Here is a 15,761-nt window from a genome sequence, read left to right on the forward strand (position 1 = left end):
CGACCATGAACTCTTTTGAATACCAAAGCATTTTAGAGTCAGATGTGAACTCAGCTTGATTGAAAGGCTGAGGTGGAACCTTAAGAGAGCTGTGTGCATGTGCTAATGCCAACAAACCTGAAAGACTGCTGTAAAGAAGAGATGACCGATACTCTGCAATATTGTGAGACTGACGACATACAGAATGTGATTGCTGCAAGTTATTGTTGCTCAAGGTGTGGTTCCACACACACATTTTGGCTTATTTCTGTCTGACAATGACACAGTGTAATGTGTGTTGACCTGTGTAAGGACCAGTTGATTCCTTATCATGTGTAAACAACAACAAAAAGAGGTTCTGCTTTCTTTTTCACATGACTGTAGGCCTGTCAGAGCAGATACTGCTAAGGCTAACTTGTGTGTTATGGAGCTCTGACTGTATTTTAAAAACTGTGAGCTTAGCACAAATTTGTAAATTGCATTTGTCACTTATTGCGCCGTCTAGACACTCTGACTTCATAAAAGGTTTCTGGGTTTGTTCTTTCCACAGCGGCGTCATTGTGCCAGAGGTACGAGGTAATGAGACGGTTCCCGAGGTTGAGGCAACTTCGGGCTATGCACTACTACACTTTTTCAGCGATGCTGCCTATAACCTGACAGGATTTGAAATATTCTACTCGTGAGTATCTCAGGTTTCAACGTTGGTTTGAAATGCGAAGGAAAGCGTAAAAACGCTATAACTTTTTTTGTCTCGTGTCACGGCAGCTCCTTAGTGCTGAGGTATACAAACATGTCTGCCAGTGTTTTATTGTTAAGTTTACTATTATTCCAACTTATTATTAGGCTACAAGGAGTTTCTTTTTCTGTTTTTTGCAGCAAAAATACAAATTTTTTTCTTGCTGACTGAATTCTGTATCAGCAGCAGCTGTTGCTTGCTTGATTCAACCCAAGTAGTGACCTGCCGAGTCATTTTTCATGTACTACCAAAGTTCTTATCACATTTGCTCTAAGCAAACTGCATTTCTATCCAGGATCAACTCTTGTCCCAACAACTGCTCCGGCCATGGGAAGTGCACCCCGGGGAACTCGGCCGCCAGCAGGGTCTACTGTGAATGTGACAAGTACTGGAAGGGCGAGGCCTGCGACATCCCCTACTGCAGGAACAACTGTGGGAGCCCCGACCATGGCTACTGCGACCTCACCGGGGAAAAGCTGTGTGTCTGCAATGAGAGCTGGCAGGGTAGGAGTGAGCTTTTCCCAGATCCTTTAGGTCATTCAAGAAGATCAAGTAGGGATCCTGCAGCTTACAACACGCAAACCTCTCAAACCGCCGATTCATTGCGTGAAGCTTGCTTCAGCAGTGACTAGTCATAAAGTTGTCACCACTCCCTCTGTGTCTGCAGGGGTGATTATGTTGGAAGATGCGTTACCAAAAAAGCACGAGCAGCTGTGTTGTAACATTCTGCCGAGCTTTTAACGCGGCTCCAGTTTGTAGGGAGGCAAATACCTTTGCATGATGAAACTTGACAGAATCATTGGCAGAGAAATGCCCCTTTTACAACATTGCATGGCATGCTCATAAATTTGTCTGTTATCTCTCTTAAGGAGTAACCAGTGCTTATGTTTCAGTGTGTTGCTTTAAAAGAGGCGTGTTTGCTGTTGTGAGTCACTGTGAGGAACTTGCAGCTGAAAATTAAGCATCAGGTGACCATAGTTCTTAAAGCTCTTGTACGGAGAATGGTTTGTTGCATCTCATTGTTGGCCTTTCACCTTTTCTCTCCTGCTATATCATCTTTGCTTCCTGTCCTGTTTGTCCCTCCAGGCCCAGATTGCTCGCTTACCGTACCTTCAACTGAGTCCTTCTGGGTCCTGCCCAGCGTCAAGCCTTTTGGTACCTCACTGGCCAGAGCTTCCCATAAGGCCGTGGTGCAGGAAAAGGTCATGTGGGTGGTGGGTGGATATACCTTCAACTACAGCTCATTCCAGATGATTCTTAAGTAAGTCCCTTTTACCAGATTTTATTATTTTTTTCAAATCAAAATGAAACAAAAATGCCCAAATTCTTTGAGCCAAATGTGCCAGATGACCGCAGAGATTTGAAACCGAATCTATCAAAGAAATGATAGAATAAGATGATTACTAAAGCTTTTTTTGGAGTGAAAAGTTTGAGCCGAAGCCATTCGTTTGTTTTACAGTAGTTTAACAACCTGCATCCGACAGCACTGATGACTGTTGGAAAAATAAAAGCGAGACTATTTTAAACTGGCCAACAGTGAGTCCTGACCTAAATCCCACTGAAAACCTTTTGAAGTGAGCTTAAAATCTGCAAACCCAATTTCACCGCACGGACGCCTTTTTTGTTTATGATAAATTTCATATTCTACTAAACCGGTTCATTTACTTTTATTTCTGAAGATGTTCTGAGTTCTGTGCTGAGTTATGTCGCGTCTCAGACTTTCCAAACCCAGCTCTCTCCATCCGCTGAGCGTTTGCTCGCCGCCAGGTGCTCTGATCCCCGAGTGTTGATGTGACCAGGTGTTCCGTCGCATTGTGACTGAGCGCACTCTGGGAACGGCGTGCGCTCGTCATTGTGCGAAGCTCGCAGCTTAACAAAAGCATCGTCTGTGGCTGGAAAACTCAAGTGCCACCTGTGGCATGAAGGACGCTGCTACCATTTGTTTTCTTTGATGAAATCAGCAGACCATGAAGTAAACATCCCTTTACATTAGGTCACAGAGGGACAAACCAAACGTGTGGTTGAGTGTGTGTTCTGTGTCGTTCCTCTTATGTGCAATTACATGATGTTTGTTGGGGAAGTAGTTAAAGCATGATATTCTGCTGCTTTGCTCCGCAGCTACAACCTGGAGAGTGGCATTTGGAACACGGTTCCCATCAATAGTGGCCCTGTGCCAAGATACGGCCACTCGCTTGCTGCCTACCAGGTAAATGTGGTACACACACACACACACACACACACACACACACTGAGACACAGATATGGCTCAACCCATCCGGCTACAGAGGGAATAAAGAAAACTGCAACTACCACTTGCGAAAATGTTTTCTCACAGAGCAGTAAGCTTTCCCTCTCAGGGGGAAATTGCTCATTTCCAGTGTGAACACATGTCAACACCGAATAACAATAAGCCTCTGAGGGTGTTTTTTCTGTTTTCACACAACATTGTGATTTTAAAAAACCCAAAAAAACTGTTTTAAGACTATGAATCTGACATTGTATCCTTCTGAATATGCGCTGAGTATGTCGCTCTGTAAACTCAACGCTGTTGATGGATTTTAAGGTACTTTTATCGCAGCGTGCGTCTGCTTTTCTCCATGCTTGTCTAAATAAGGCTGTATTGGGTAACACCAAAGCAAATTTCTCCTCTGTTCAGGACGATATTTATATGTTCGGTGGGAAACTGGAGGCTGGCTGGGGCAACGTGACGGATGAGCTGTGGGTGTTCAACGGGCCCAGTCGCACGTGGCAACGGAGGAACCCTGTTGTCGGCTCACCGGGCCAAGCTCAGATTTATGCTGTGGAGGGACACACGGCCCACTGTGTCCTGCTGGACAGTGGCGAGACTATCATGCTGGTCATCTTTGGCTACTCCCCCATCTATAGCTACATCAGCAACGTCCAGGAGTACAACCTGAGTGAGTAACATCTTGTTATCTCTGAGCAGCTTTCTGTAGCAATGGGTTTCCAGTAAAATGAGAAGCTTGTGAACCTCAAGCATGGTTATATTATCTGACAATTATCTGTTTTATGTGTTAAAAATGTGTGTTTTTCTCATGCATGAATAAATATGAGCTTAGTTTTTTTTTAACTGAAGTAAAAATAAATGGATATCTTGTCATTTAAGCTCCTAAAGGTCGCCAATTACAAGTTTATGATTCTAAATTCATACAAACCTGTACAATTTACCCCCTCTTCACAAATCAATTTCAAAGTTCCAGAAAGTAAACCGAGTGGTCACAAGTGGATTTCGGCAAAACATCAAACTTTACTTAAGAATTTTTAGACATCGCAAGGTAGTTTCAGTCCGATGTTGTAATTAAAAAACAAAAAAAACAAACATCAAAATGACAACAGTCTGGATTTTCTATCAACAGCTTTCAGGCACATCTTAAAGTTATTAAAAAAAAAAAAAATAATGAGATTTTTTTTCTTTTCTTTTCTTTTTTCAAAGTTCCTGGTTTTGCAAAGAAGTGTTGGTGATGGAAACACCTGAATGAATCGTGAATAAATTCTGACAGACCGGCTCCTCGCACCATATTTAATTGCATGAAAGAATAAACGCAGTGAATAAGAATTCGTAAAGACATCCCTCCACGTTTCTTTTGAAATATGTTCAAAGCAAACTGGCGTTGCGAGTTTTTTTGTTTTGTTTTTCTCAGAGATTTTCAGCTGACAGCTACTACCATGTTGTTTATTAACCTATAGCGACGCTGCACCTCAGTTTGTGCATTCCGAGCTCATAGATGTGTGTTTTTTTTCAATGCTCGCTCGGAATTCACTTCTCCACTGGGTGGAAACCCAGCAGATGTTTACCGTCTCAGGCCACGTTTTTGGAATATGAATGAGGTTTTAAGAGTGAAGACTCCAAATGATGAAGGCTGGAAGCATTCTTGATTCCACTCACTTCCTCGCGAAGGAAAGGGATCAAAGCGGATTGGGGGGAGATTTTTCCTCTTTGTTAAGTTCTTTCATGTGTGTTCTCTCTTGTTAGAGTCCAACACATGGTTGGTGCCTGAGACTAAAGGTGCCATTCCCCTGGGAGGTTATGGCCACAGCAGCACATATGACGCTGCCAGTGGCAGCATCTATGTTCACGGTGGCTATAAAGCTCTGCCAGCCAACAAGTACGGCCTCGTCGATGACCTCTACCGATACGACGCCAACACGCGGACATGGTAAATCAGTCTTTCTGCCCTCCAGACTGCATGTGTCTCATTTTGCTGTCTCCGACACACTTCTCCTGCCTTTGTTCCAGGTTCATTCTGAGAGAAAGCAGCTTTCCGCGGTACTTGCATTCAGCCGTGCTGCTCAGTGGCACTCTGCTCATCTTTGGGGGCAACACACACAATGACACATCGCTCAGCAATGGAGCCAAGTGCTTCTCTGCTGACTTTCTCGCCTATGACATTGGTGAGCACTCCCGTTGGTGTTGAGTAATGGTCTCTTGTTGTTTTATCTATTCAGAGAGTCAAGAGCTTTGCATGTGCTGGATTAAGGCTTTATTGTGGGCTGACTTATGAAAAGTCATGAGTCAACATTAAATGCATGCGTTTGATGGTTAAAAAGTAAAGGCAGTTTTCTTCTAATTATCATTATTATCTCAAGATTTATTCCTAACAGAATTTTATAGAAACAGCAAACACATTTAGATGTTGCTTGCATAAACAAGCCACATATTCTTGTAAATTTGGCCTGTCCTGCTCCTCAGCGTGTGATGAGTGGAGACTCCTGCCGAAGCCGGACCTGCACAGGGATGTCAACCGCTTTGGGCACTCTGCAGTGGTCAGTAACGGGTGAGTTGTTCAACTGCCACGTTCATTACCTCTAACGTGTTCAACGTGGTTTTAATTCATGCTTGTTGTAGTCATCACACCCCTGACGTGAGGATGCTCAGAAGCTGAAAAAGACGGAAGTCGAGTTCCACACGACACCAAACAGACAATTTTATTCAAAATCAACAGTTTCCTCTGCATTGTTGCGTCTGTAATTAGGCAGGACCGGCTCATTTAGTCTAAATTTAAAACAAATTTTTAAGAAGCCACATGAAGGCACTTTTTGCAATGATTATAGAGTAAGAAAAATCTCTAGTTTCAACAAATCCATCTTGTGGCTTGCAGTTTTGACTCGCAGAAAATAAAGTTAAACGTTTCCATAACGGAGCAGTCAGGAGTTTCTTTGTGTTGCTCCTTACTGTTAACACTCTGTTCTCATTTATTTCTTTGTTTCTCTTCGTCAGGTCCATGTATGTTTTCGGGGGATTCTCCAGCGTGCTGCTCAACGACGTGCTGGTTTACCGGCCTCCCAGCTGCCAGGCCTTCTTGGCAGAGCAGGAGTGCGTGAAGGCTGGACCGGGGGTCCGCTGCGTCTGGAGCAGAGGTCGCTGTCTCCCCTGGGAACCCAGCATGGCTAATGCCAGCCTCACTCGTGCCTCGTTCTGCCCCCCTAAAGCAGGTCAGACAAATGTCAGAGTCTTTCAGTCCAAATCTTTTCTTTAAAAACTTAAACCTGGATGTTTTGGCACATGTGCCTCATAATTTTTAGACATTTCAGAAATTGTAATCTTACTAAGTGTATTTTGAACCCATAAACACTTGAGTACTGATTCTTGTACTGTTTTCTCTCTCTTTATGTCTTGTTAGTCACAGTGGATGAGTGGTGCTACAGATTCTCAGACTGTGCCAGCTGCACAGCGAACACCAATGGCTGCCAGTGGTGTGACGACAAGAAGTGCATCTCTGCCTCCAGCAACTGTACCTCCGTAAGTGTTCCAGCAGGGGGCAGCAGAGCACTTCTGGTGCCACGTTTAGCTTCTTAAAATACTCACACATGCACACAAAAGCAGATTCTTTTCTCAGGGTTTTCGGAGTTGTGCATATAAGGGTTGGTGGATGTTTATTGTTATTCTCCAGGCTATGGTTTTATCCCTATTTCAGATTACATACTATCCTCGCACCCATAGAGCAATCTATTGCATTTTGCCCAAGCAGAAATGTGCTTTTGAATTTGTCGATTTGCACACCTGATGTGAACTTGTCGATTTTATCTCGTAATTAGACCTTTTTATCACTCTTTACCTTCTCTCCTTGCTGTCGCAGAATGTGAAGAACTTCACGCAGTGTCCAGTGCGGAATGAGCAGGTGTGCAGCAAGCTTGCCAACTGCAAGAGCTGCTCTCTGAATCTCAACTGTCAGTGGGACCAGAATCACTCCCAGTGCCACGCTTTGCCCGGTAAGCTGGTCGATGGACCGTGAATTACATTTTTGGGCACACGGACATCTCATTGAATGTTTTTGGTTTGGTTTCTACTCATGTTTGAGATGCAGGCTGGGGCTTTAAATGTTCCAGTCAAGGAAAGTAAAGTTTGGAAATAAAGTTTTATGCTTTAGAGAATACTGTGTTGTGAATACTCCTATTCTTGATCTAATCTGTAGACACTGATTAGAAGAACGAGTCCTTTGTAACACTCAACAGCCGCATAGATTGCTGTGATCACTGTAATGAATAGATCCACTGACATTCCCACCCAAAGGGATTATTACAGATATTTCCTTAATTTTGTTATCATAGTTGGCTTGTGTGACGCAACCAACTTGAATAATTATGTGATAATACGGTCTGGAAACTGCACCAGGTATTTTGCAGAAATGTTGTTTTCAAACTGTCCCCTTGATGTTGTTTATCAGGTCTGCCAGTGCATTTAGTTTACCTCTCACCAGCTCCCTCCCACCCAGGCTGCCTTTGACGCTGGCTGAATCTGTAGAAATAGTGCTGTCACTTTATCCGTAATTTTCAGCTTGTGAAGCTTTGTTGCCTTAGGCGAGAGCAGTGGGAGCTGCAAATAATATCTGAGTGTGTGTTTGTAGATTTCTCATGCCTGAAAGGGAGTTACTGATCGCACACACACACACAGCAAGCATAAGTCTGAGGCCAGTAGATGACAATTACAGTCACGCAAAAGCAGAGACAACCAGACACGCACTAAGCCCTAAATCTTCAGTCCCTCTGTGGTTTGTTATGTTCGCTATGCTCCCTGTTTGCTTGCTTTTTTTTTTATTTTTTTTTTTAAAGAAGCACAATTCCCCATTGAGCAGCAATTAACTTAATACCTTTAGACAGCTACTTAATTCATTCTTTAACAATACAAGTCCTATTGCAGTAGGTTCTCCTGCAAACTAAGGTTGGATGATGCCTGTCCAGAAACATAACGGTGACATGGGGTGGTGGGGCGAAGGCTTCCACCATCAGCCCAACCCTGCTGCAACGCTTCCTATCAGCTGCCATCATCTGTGGCTACTGTTTCTCTCTTCCAGCTCAGCAATGTAGTGAGGGCTGGAGCCAGGTGGGTGACGCCTGCCTCAGGATCAACTCCAGCCGGGAGAGCTATGACAACGCCCAGCACTACTGCAAGAACCTCAATGGAAACATCGCCTCGCTCACCACCTCCAAACAAGTGGACTTTGTACTGGAGGAGCTCAAGAAACTCCAGCTACAAGACAAGGTAAAAACAATTGCCAATCAAAATAGAAAACTGTTTTTTTTTTCTGTTTTTTTTTTTTTTTTCCTGAGGCACACCTACTGCTCAATGAGACTGTGCTCCCCACTCATGTTTGCTTTCTATAGCCAAACACGACCATGTGACACCGTCTGCAGGCACAATCATTAGCACATAGTGACATCAGGGCTCTTGCTGTGTCCAGTCTGCTCGTTTTTTCCTTGGATCAGAATATCTGCCTCGATGTAGGGCAAAGTGCGACTTGGCCGATTAAAAGTGATTTTGTTGGGAGTCTGAGAGGCAAATTCACAGGGTCCACGATCCTGGGGGTTTGGAAAGAAATGGATGGGTATGTTTGCGAGCCATTTTTCACACATGTATCGCAGAACGTTTCCAGAGACTTTCCAATTGGGCTGCATCTGAGTAAACAAATGTCAGTAACATCCACCACCGACTTCTTGTGGAGATGACCCAGATAGTTACTGTACCCAGTGAAAACTCCTGAAGATCGGTGAGTGTGCCAACGTAACACCGTGACTGCCACAGATGACTTTTAGCACTGTGTCCAGCCTCCGCTGAGCTCTGCCCAGAAGCCACTCAGGAGCGTCTCCTGTGGTGAAGTGCATGCAACAGCTTTGGAGAGAGTCTGAACTGTACTGTCCAAACTTTCTGCAGAAAATAGCTGGTGTTCATCTGTGAAAACCACTTCACTCACCCTTTTGAGCCGACATGCCTTTTTCGGATCCATGAGACAGCAAAAACGTCTGTTCGGACTCTGGATTATCGTTGTGTGCTTTTAATTGTGATTACAAGCCCGAATCTACAGTTATATCATACAATAAACATGCAATGTTTACCACTTACAGTGGCCCTCCTTGTTAGATATTTAGAGAATGAATGAGGTAGTGCTTGAAGGCTCTAGGTGGTGCCCCATAACAGCCTTATGGAATCTGTGTTAATAAGCAAAAAGTAGACTTTTACGGAGCATTAAAGCCATTAAAGAGGAGCTAATACGGCCTTTTTTAGGCAGAGGCTCAACCGAGGAGCTGCGTAATAGGCAGTGTGAGATGGACATTCAACTGTGCATTATGCGAAGTTAGTGACAATATGTTGTGTCCCAGAATCAAAAGATATATCTGAAAATAAGTGTAATCTGTGTCCTCCTTAGAGATGAATGCAGACTGAACATTCAAGCAAGTTCAAGTTAAAATTTTACCAGCTGCTTTGCTTCAGTTTTTTTTTCTTTCTTCATTATGATAAATAATAGAATACAAATGAGGTTTTGTTCGTAGTATCAGTGTCGTCATTTAAGCCTCATTATCACAAGTTGATGTCTTTAACTTACCTTTTGGGCAAATCTTCTCCTTCCTCTACCTCACAGCTACGTGTTCCTCTTGCAGTGACGGAAAACGTCCTCTCTTAATTTTTGTCTGGTCATGCCTCTGTATTCATGAGAATATAATTTGCCGTCAGTCTGCTTGGTTTAAACTCGGTTGTTTGCTCCAAACAGAGCCTCGACGTGTCATTCCGCATCATTTTTTCCGTTTTATTAAAAGTTGCATCCCGAAGGCAAATAAGTAATCATATCTGTGAAATTATTTTTAGCAGACTTTTAATGGGATCTTTGGTTTTTTTTTTGGTGTAAATGTAACTTTATTTATTTATTTTTTTCATAACATGCCGTGACATAACAAAATGGAAAGCACGCTTATGTCATTTTGTCGTACATTTGAATACTCGGTGACATTTGCCGTGTTCCCACAGCGGCTGTCTCCCTGGGTTGGCCTTCGGAAGATCAATGTGTCATACTGGGGCTGGGAAGACATGTCTCCCTTCACCAACAGCAGCTTGCGCTGGCTACCCGGCGAGCCCAGCGACTCTGGTTTTTGCGCGTACCTGGAGAAGCCGCAGGTGTCGGGGCTGAGGGCCAATCCATGCACTGCTACTGCTCATGGCCTCATCTGTGAGAAAGCTACAGGTGAGACACACATGCAGCCTCACACGACCTAAGAGTGTTTATCGTTTGAGAAGGTTTTTTTTGTTTTTACGTCCTTTTCTTTCCGTGTTCCTTGCAGGAAACCCCAATCAGAGTACCCGGCCATCTTGCAAGAAGCCTTGCTCGCTACACACCAACTGTGCCAACTGTACCAGCCAGGCCATGGAGTGCATGTGGTGTGGCAGCACGCAGCGCTGTGTGGACTCCACCGCATATGTCATCTCCTTCCCCTATGGCCAGTGTCTGGAGTGGCAGACTTCAGATTGTGTGGGTAAGTGTCTTTCACTGAACCTACTCTAGACGAGGCTTCTTGGATGTCTGTTGTCTGGCGTTAAGGTGGCAGACGATGAGCTCTCCTAGACTGGCTTCTGTAAGTAGTCGATAGTCATCACGAAGAGGAAAGAGGTTGGGGAAGGAAAACGGCTTAAAGTGGAATGCGTTTGATTCAGAGGGAAAATCGTATTAGTGTCCTGTGACTGACTTTGGAAGCTGTTTTTGGCTTTTAATGGCCAATTAGTTTTGCATATAATCTCACGCCCAACTGCTAGATTTCCCTGCTGACTGAGCTATAGATGGGCTCTTTACTATTAGTTGACTTTAAGTGGTCTTGCATCAATGGACAGCGGCTGCAAGTGAATGAGGAGGAGGCACAAGGAGGTATTTCCACATTTAATGTTAAACTAAATGCTTTTGTTTCAGTTTTTTTTTTTGCATTTTGTGCTTACATGGTTTTATCTTTTGATGACATGCTCTGACTTAAAGTCTCCCTTTCGCGAGTACCAGAAATAAAGTGAAGCTGGTGCTTAAACTTCGTACATCAGCGTCATCCTAACACACTAAGCACCACATGTACGACTTTGATATTTACTCAGTTCATCTCCTGTTGCATCCACACATTTGTCTTAACCATCACGAGATTCCCAACGTTAGAAAAAAAACAAAAAAACAAAAGGTTTATGGCCATTTGGGGAAAAAAAAAAACAAATCAGAGGAAAACTAAAAAGTCTGTAGAAACATTTTTCGCACATTGTAATGCCTTTTTTTCCCCTGCACACTTTACTGTTGCACGAGGGGATTGGAGTCGATACGTTTTTCCTCATCCCAAAACCCCATTATCTGTTCTGCTCAAGGGGCTGATTCTTTATCAATCCCCTTGCCGATTTCTGATCAATTTTCTTGTTCTGAAATGAAATCTCTCAGCACAAAGTTTTCAGCATCTGCTTGACTGCGCCGTTATCTGTGAGTATGGACAGAAAATTTGCTTGCGATGTTTTTCCTTCTGTGAGCATGAAAGGGCTTTTATGGCTGAGAGCTAAGTGGAGGAGTTGAGGTGGCAGTGGCCTGAGCTCCAAAGTAGCAACACTGTCATAAACTTAAGATGAATGAAATGCTGGAATACTTGCTGGAGCAGCATTAGCTTTCATTCGGGTTTCCTCAGACTGCAAAATGGCTTGCACGGCGCTGCGGTTATTGTAATTGAGGTATTGTTTTTAACAAGGTAACACGTAGTTTTGCTCGGGAAGCAGCAGAAAATCATCATTTTGACAGATGTTATAGTGACTCTCTCTTACTGTCTCTCTTTGCGAAATGTGGCCACTTTGGAATGTGGTTGAGGAATATGTCGGGTAAGAACATAAAGATGTGTTTAAGGCCAGAATACCATCTGACGTGCACATTGAACGCACACGGAGCTGCAAAAATAAAGGCACCGATTGTGATCACGTATTGGACGCATACCAAAGTGAAAGCGTGCTTCTCGCCCTGCAGTAAGTTGATTGGGGAGCTCCTTCACCTGAAGGTCGACGTCGTCGCTCAGGATCATGCCGCTGTGCCGCTGTGATGTATGAATTATCCCCACGGTTGTGTCACATTGTGAAAACATCTCAGATCAGTTTAGCGGGTAACAAATTTAGGGAGCCCGAGAGTGCTGTAATTCATTTGTGTCTGCTGGTGTTGGGTAACGCAGAGATTCGGCTCACGGTGGATATTCGTCTTGACGAATTAGTCTCCGTTGGCGTGAAGGACAGGAAAGGTTGTTCCGTAAATTCTCTTTGTATTTTCTTCTTTTTTTTTTTTCTTCGCTCTGTTTACACGGGACAAGAACGGCTTCAATCACCACTTAAGTTTTGAATTTTCACACCTCTTTTTAGTTGAGTGTCAATGGACGTGTGCTTTAGGCTGAGCGTAGGGCACAGATGCGTTTAAAGCCACAAACCCAGGAAAATATATCCTGCCGTGGAATTGCCTGCAGGGAGGTTCCAAAGGGCTGTTTATATTTGATGCCGTCAGTGGCAAAAGAGATCTGAGCTCGGACAAGTAGTTATTATGTTAGCTGCTGAGAGATGCCTCGCTGTGGGGTTGAACTTTCTGTTACTGACATTTCTATTAAATGTATCTTCACTGCCTGGGCAGCCATAACTTTCCAGTTTTAAATAGCCAAAATAAACACGTGGTTATCTGTTTCTTCGTGGTGGTTAAAGAAAAAAAACACAAAACCCCCTCAAGTTGTTTTTAGTGTAGACAGAATTTCAAACATGCAAGACTGGGTCCCTTTCACTTTGATGGTATTTCCCTCTCTTGGTCAGGTCTGTATGTTCCCCACACCAATGTACAGCTGGTGATTTCAAGAAAAGGTGACATATATTCCAGGTTCTCTGCATTCGAATGTGAGGCTTTCCTGCCTCTTGTGTTATACCGTGTAAATGTAGTAATGGTGCTTCGATCTGTTTTTTTTTTTCTTTTAAGGCTAATTTACTGATAACAGGTTGCAGAAAGCGGGATTTGTCAATACCGATCAGCCACCATGAGCTCCGTTTGCGGCCTGCGATTTGTCATGTTATGTTATTTGTGAATTGAGCTATTTTTGATAGCATAGATTAGCTGAAAACGACAAAAAAGATTTTAAAGGGGAAAACTATCAGTGGTCTGATGAAAGCATCTTTCGATCTGAGAGTTTATAATGGAATTTTTTATTTAAAACTACACAGTATGTAACAACATGGAACAATCAGCAGATTCAATAATTAAATTGATATCAAAACCAGATATTTGTTAGCAGATTTGATGTGTTATCTTAAATTAAATGCTTACAACTTGTTTGCTATTTCACACAGGAGGGAAATTAAGATGCTTGAAAATGACAATAATAATGATACCTTATATTTGACCTTATTTTGCTGGATTCCATATTTTTCTAAAGGACACACAAAAAAAAATCTATTTCTGTACAAAAATGTTCCACTTAATGGAAGCTGCTGTAGCAGCTACATTTAAAGGCGTTAACCTACTGATTTACAAGGATTCTTGTTCATTAGAAACCGCATTTGTCATGTGTCGGGGTCCTTTTTAGAGGACAGTTGTGCGGCTTTCCCCACAGAACTGTTTATTTCGGTCTCGCATTGATGACTTATCGCCGCAGTCTCTGTGACATCCGGGAAGAATCATTTTGAGGAGTGTGAATAATTTTTCAGGCCGAGGCGGGACAGTAAAGTAGATTTGCAACGAGCTGATCTTATACAATTCGATCATCCTGAAATTGAGTAATATTTCAGAGTGATTTACAACTACAAATAAAAACTAAAAGCATATTTACCTCAAAGCTGTAATCGGCTGATTCCATCGTGCCAGTATTTTTGACGGATTCAGCTCGAGACAGAGAACTTGTAGTCCTAATCACCTTCCAATGTGTCCAACACATCTAACCATCAGATGTAGTTGTTGGAAATCCATTCAGGAAAGATGAGAGACTTGTATTTTCCACAGAAACTCACCACTCATGGCCTGTCGTTGAAACAAACTTAAATGGCTTTACTTTGCGCTGATTGCTCTTGTGTTGTCATGGTTTCACATCCATTAGCAGGATAGCTGGAGATTTGTTTGACATAAACCGAGGTAAAAGCACTCACTGTTTGTCTCCTATAAGATGGTGCTGGCATTTTCTCCGCTGAAGTGTCTGTCTGGCAGGCGAGTGGTCGCTCGGAAAACTTGTCAAGCAATTTAGTGGCCTTAAAGTTCATCCCTTCAGCTGACAAAACTGTATTGCTCCCTTGGGTTTGTGAAGGTTGAAGGAGGTGTCACTTCACACGGTGCATTAAATCCTTCTGTGAAAGTTTGTGCTCGAATCACAAACTTTTTCTGCTTTCCCTGGTACGTTATCGCTCATTCCCTGCCGCCATTAACTGTTAAATGCTTGTATTCTCTTATCTTCATTCAGATCTGTTGGCTTGACACCGCTCTAGATAACCAGTTTGTGTCTTAGTGTACAGCACATTAAGCCGCCTTAATCTGCAGCCTCTGTAAGGGATGAGAATATAGAATCCTGCAGGGAGGATTTTGCTTGCTGCAACAATGAGCTTTTGCTATTGTTGCTGCCGAGTTGTTTATGTGTCTATTTGTGTCAAACGCTATTGTGGTAAATAACCGGAAAGTTAAAAAGAATTAGACAAATGATGACTTTATGAATAAATACAAACAAACTAACAAGCTTAGGTATTGAGACTGTCAGCGAAGAGTCTGGAAAGGTGTTTGAGCAATGAGCTAAAAGCACTTCTTTTCTCCTTTAGCCCAGAACTGCTCAGGACTGCGGACCTGTTCCCAGTGTTTGGAGCAGCCCGAGTGTGGCTGGTGTGGAGATCCGAGCAACACGGGAAAGGGGCTGTGCATGGAGGGTTCCTACCGGGGACCCATGAAGAGGCTGGCGAAACAGGGTCAGCAGAGCCAGTCTCATGACATGAGCCTGGAGCCAGGCAGCTGCCCAAAGGACAAAGGCTTCGAGTGGGCCTTCATTCACTGTCCTGGTGAGTGATAAACTTCCTGGCCACCTTCCTAAAATTACAGATCATGTGTTGCATGTGTGTCTATGTGAGAGGTTGCTGTTGGATATTGACCGTTGAGGAGTTTGGAAAGATGTTCTTAGCCTGGATTCCCGTTTCAGCTTCTCAGTGCATCTAATCCCTCCCCGAGGACTCCGTGCAACCTTATACTAGTTCACCATTTTATCGGTCCACACAGCCACATTATGTTGGATGATAATGTGCTCGTTTCCAGTAGTCATGTGACGAGCGTTTAGGGGTTCATTGGTACAGATTATTTAAATAAGTTACTCTTTTGTGTCTCTGATTTTTTTCTACTTATCCTAGTTTACATTTTCTTTTCAGATGCAGAGCTTCTCATAAAAACAATGGGGGGGGGGTTAAGAGGTTGGACATTTGTAATGATCGTCAAAGGTGCTGTGGACTTCAACAACTTTAGCGGGAAAATCAATACAAACAATGCTAATTTGCAAATGTTTTTCCATTTGGAGATTTAATTCAGGCTAATTAAAAGTTGTTGCCATAAAATGATTTTTAAAGAGCTGGACTGATTAAACAATAATTAATATGACACGGCAGACGCAAGCTGCTGGCAGCTCTAATGGGTCTCTTCTGGGAAACAATAACAAGAACTATAGGTCTAACATCATGTTGAGATAATTTAATGACATTCATGCAGATGCAATGCAAAGCAGTGAAACAAAAGAGCAATCTTTTCTCTGATTTTTTTTTTCCCTCATTCAC

The 15,761-nt window shown here is 43.1% G+C and overlaps 1 protein-coding gene across 1 annotated transcript in view; it reads left to right on the forward strand.

The window, feature by feature from the left end:
- atrnl1b (attractin-like 1b) overlaps nt 1-15,761 on the forward strand; it is a 55,541-nt gene that overhangs the window by 5,175 nt on the left and 34,605 nt on the right. The window contains exons 4-18 of the mRNA XM_072372819.1: nt 530-658; nt 1,011-1,219; nt 1,802-1,976; nt 2,834-2,921; nt 3,372-3,633; nt 4,710-4,893; nt 4,974-5,128; nt 5,427-5,511; nt 5,955-6,169; nt 6,358-6,476; nt 6,814-6,946; nt 8,029-8,216; nt 9,975-10,188; nt 10,286-10,477; nt 14,769-15,002. Of these exons, the coding sequence (XP_072228920.1) occupies nt 530-658; nt 1,011-1,219; nt 1,802-1,976; nt 2,834-2,921; nt 3,372-3,633; nt 4,710-4,893; nt 4,974-5,128; nt 5,427-5,511; nt 5,955-6,169; nt 6,358-6,476; nt 6,814-6,946; nt 8,029-8,216; nt 9,975-10,188; nt 10,286-10,477; nt 14,769-15,002 (2,582 nt within the window). The remainder of the gene's footprint in view (nt 1-529; nt 659-1,010; nt 1,220-1,801; nt 1,977-2,833; nt 2,922-3,371; nt 3,634-4,709; nt 4,894-4,973; nt 5,129-5,426; nt 5,512-5,954; nt 6,170-6,357; nt 6,477-6,813; nt 6,947-8,028; nt 8,217-9,974; nt 10,189-10,285; nt 10,478-14,768; nt 15,003-15,761) is intronic.

This window comes from Leuresthes tenuis, unplaced genomic scaffold (genome assembly GCF_036924035.1).
Source record: "Leuresthes tenuis unplaced genomic scaffold, fLeuTen1.0.hap1 SCAF_20, whole genome shotgun sequence".
Lineage (NCBI taxonomy): Eukaryota > Metazoa > Chordata > Actinopteri > Atheriniformes > Atherinopsidae > Leuresthes > Leuresthes tenuis.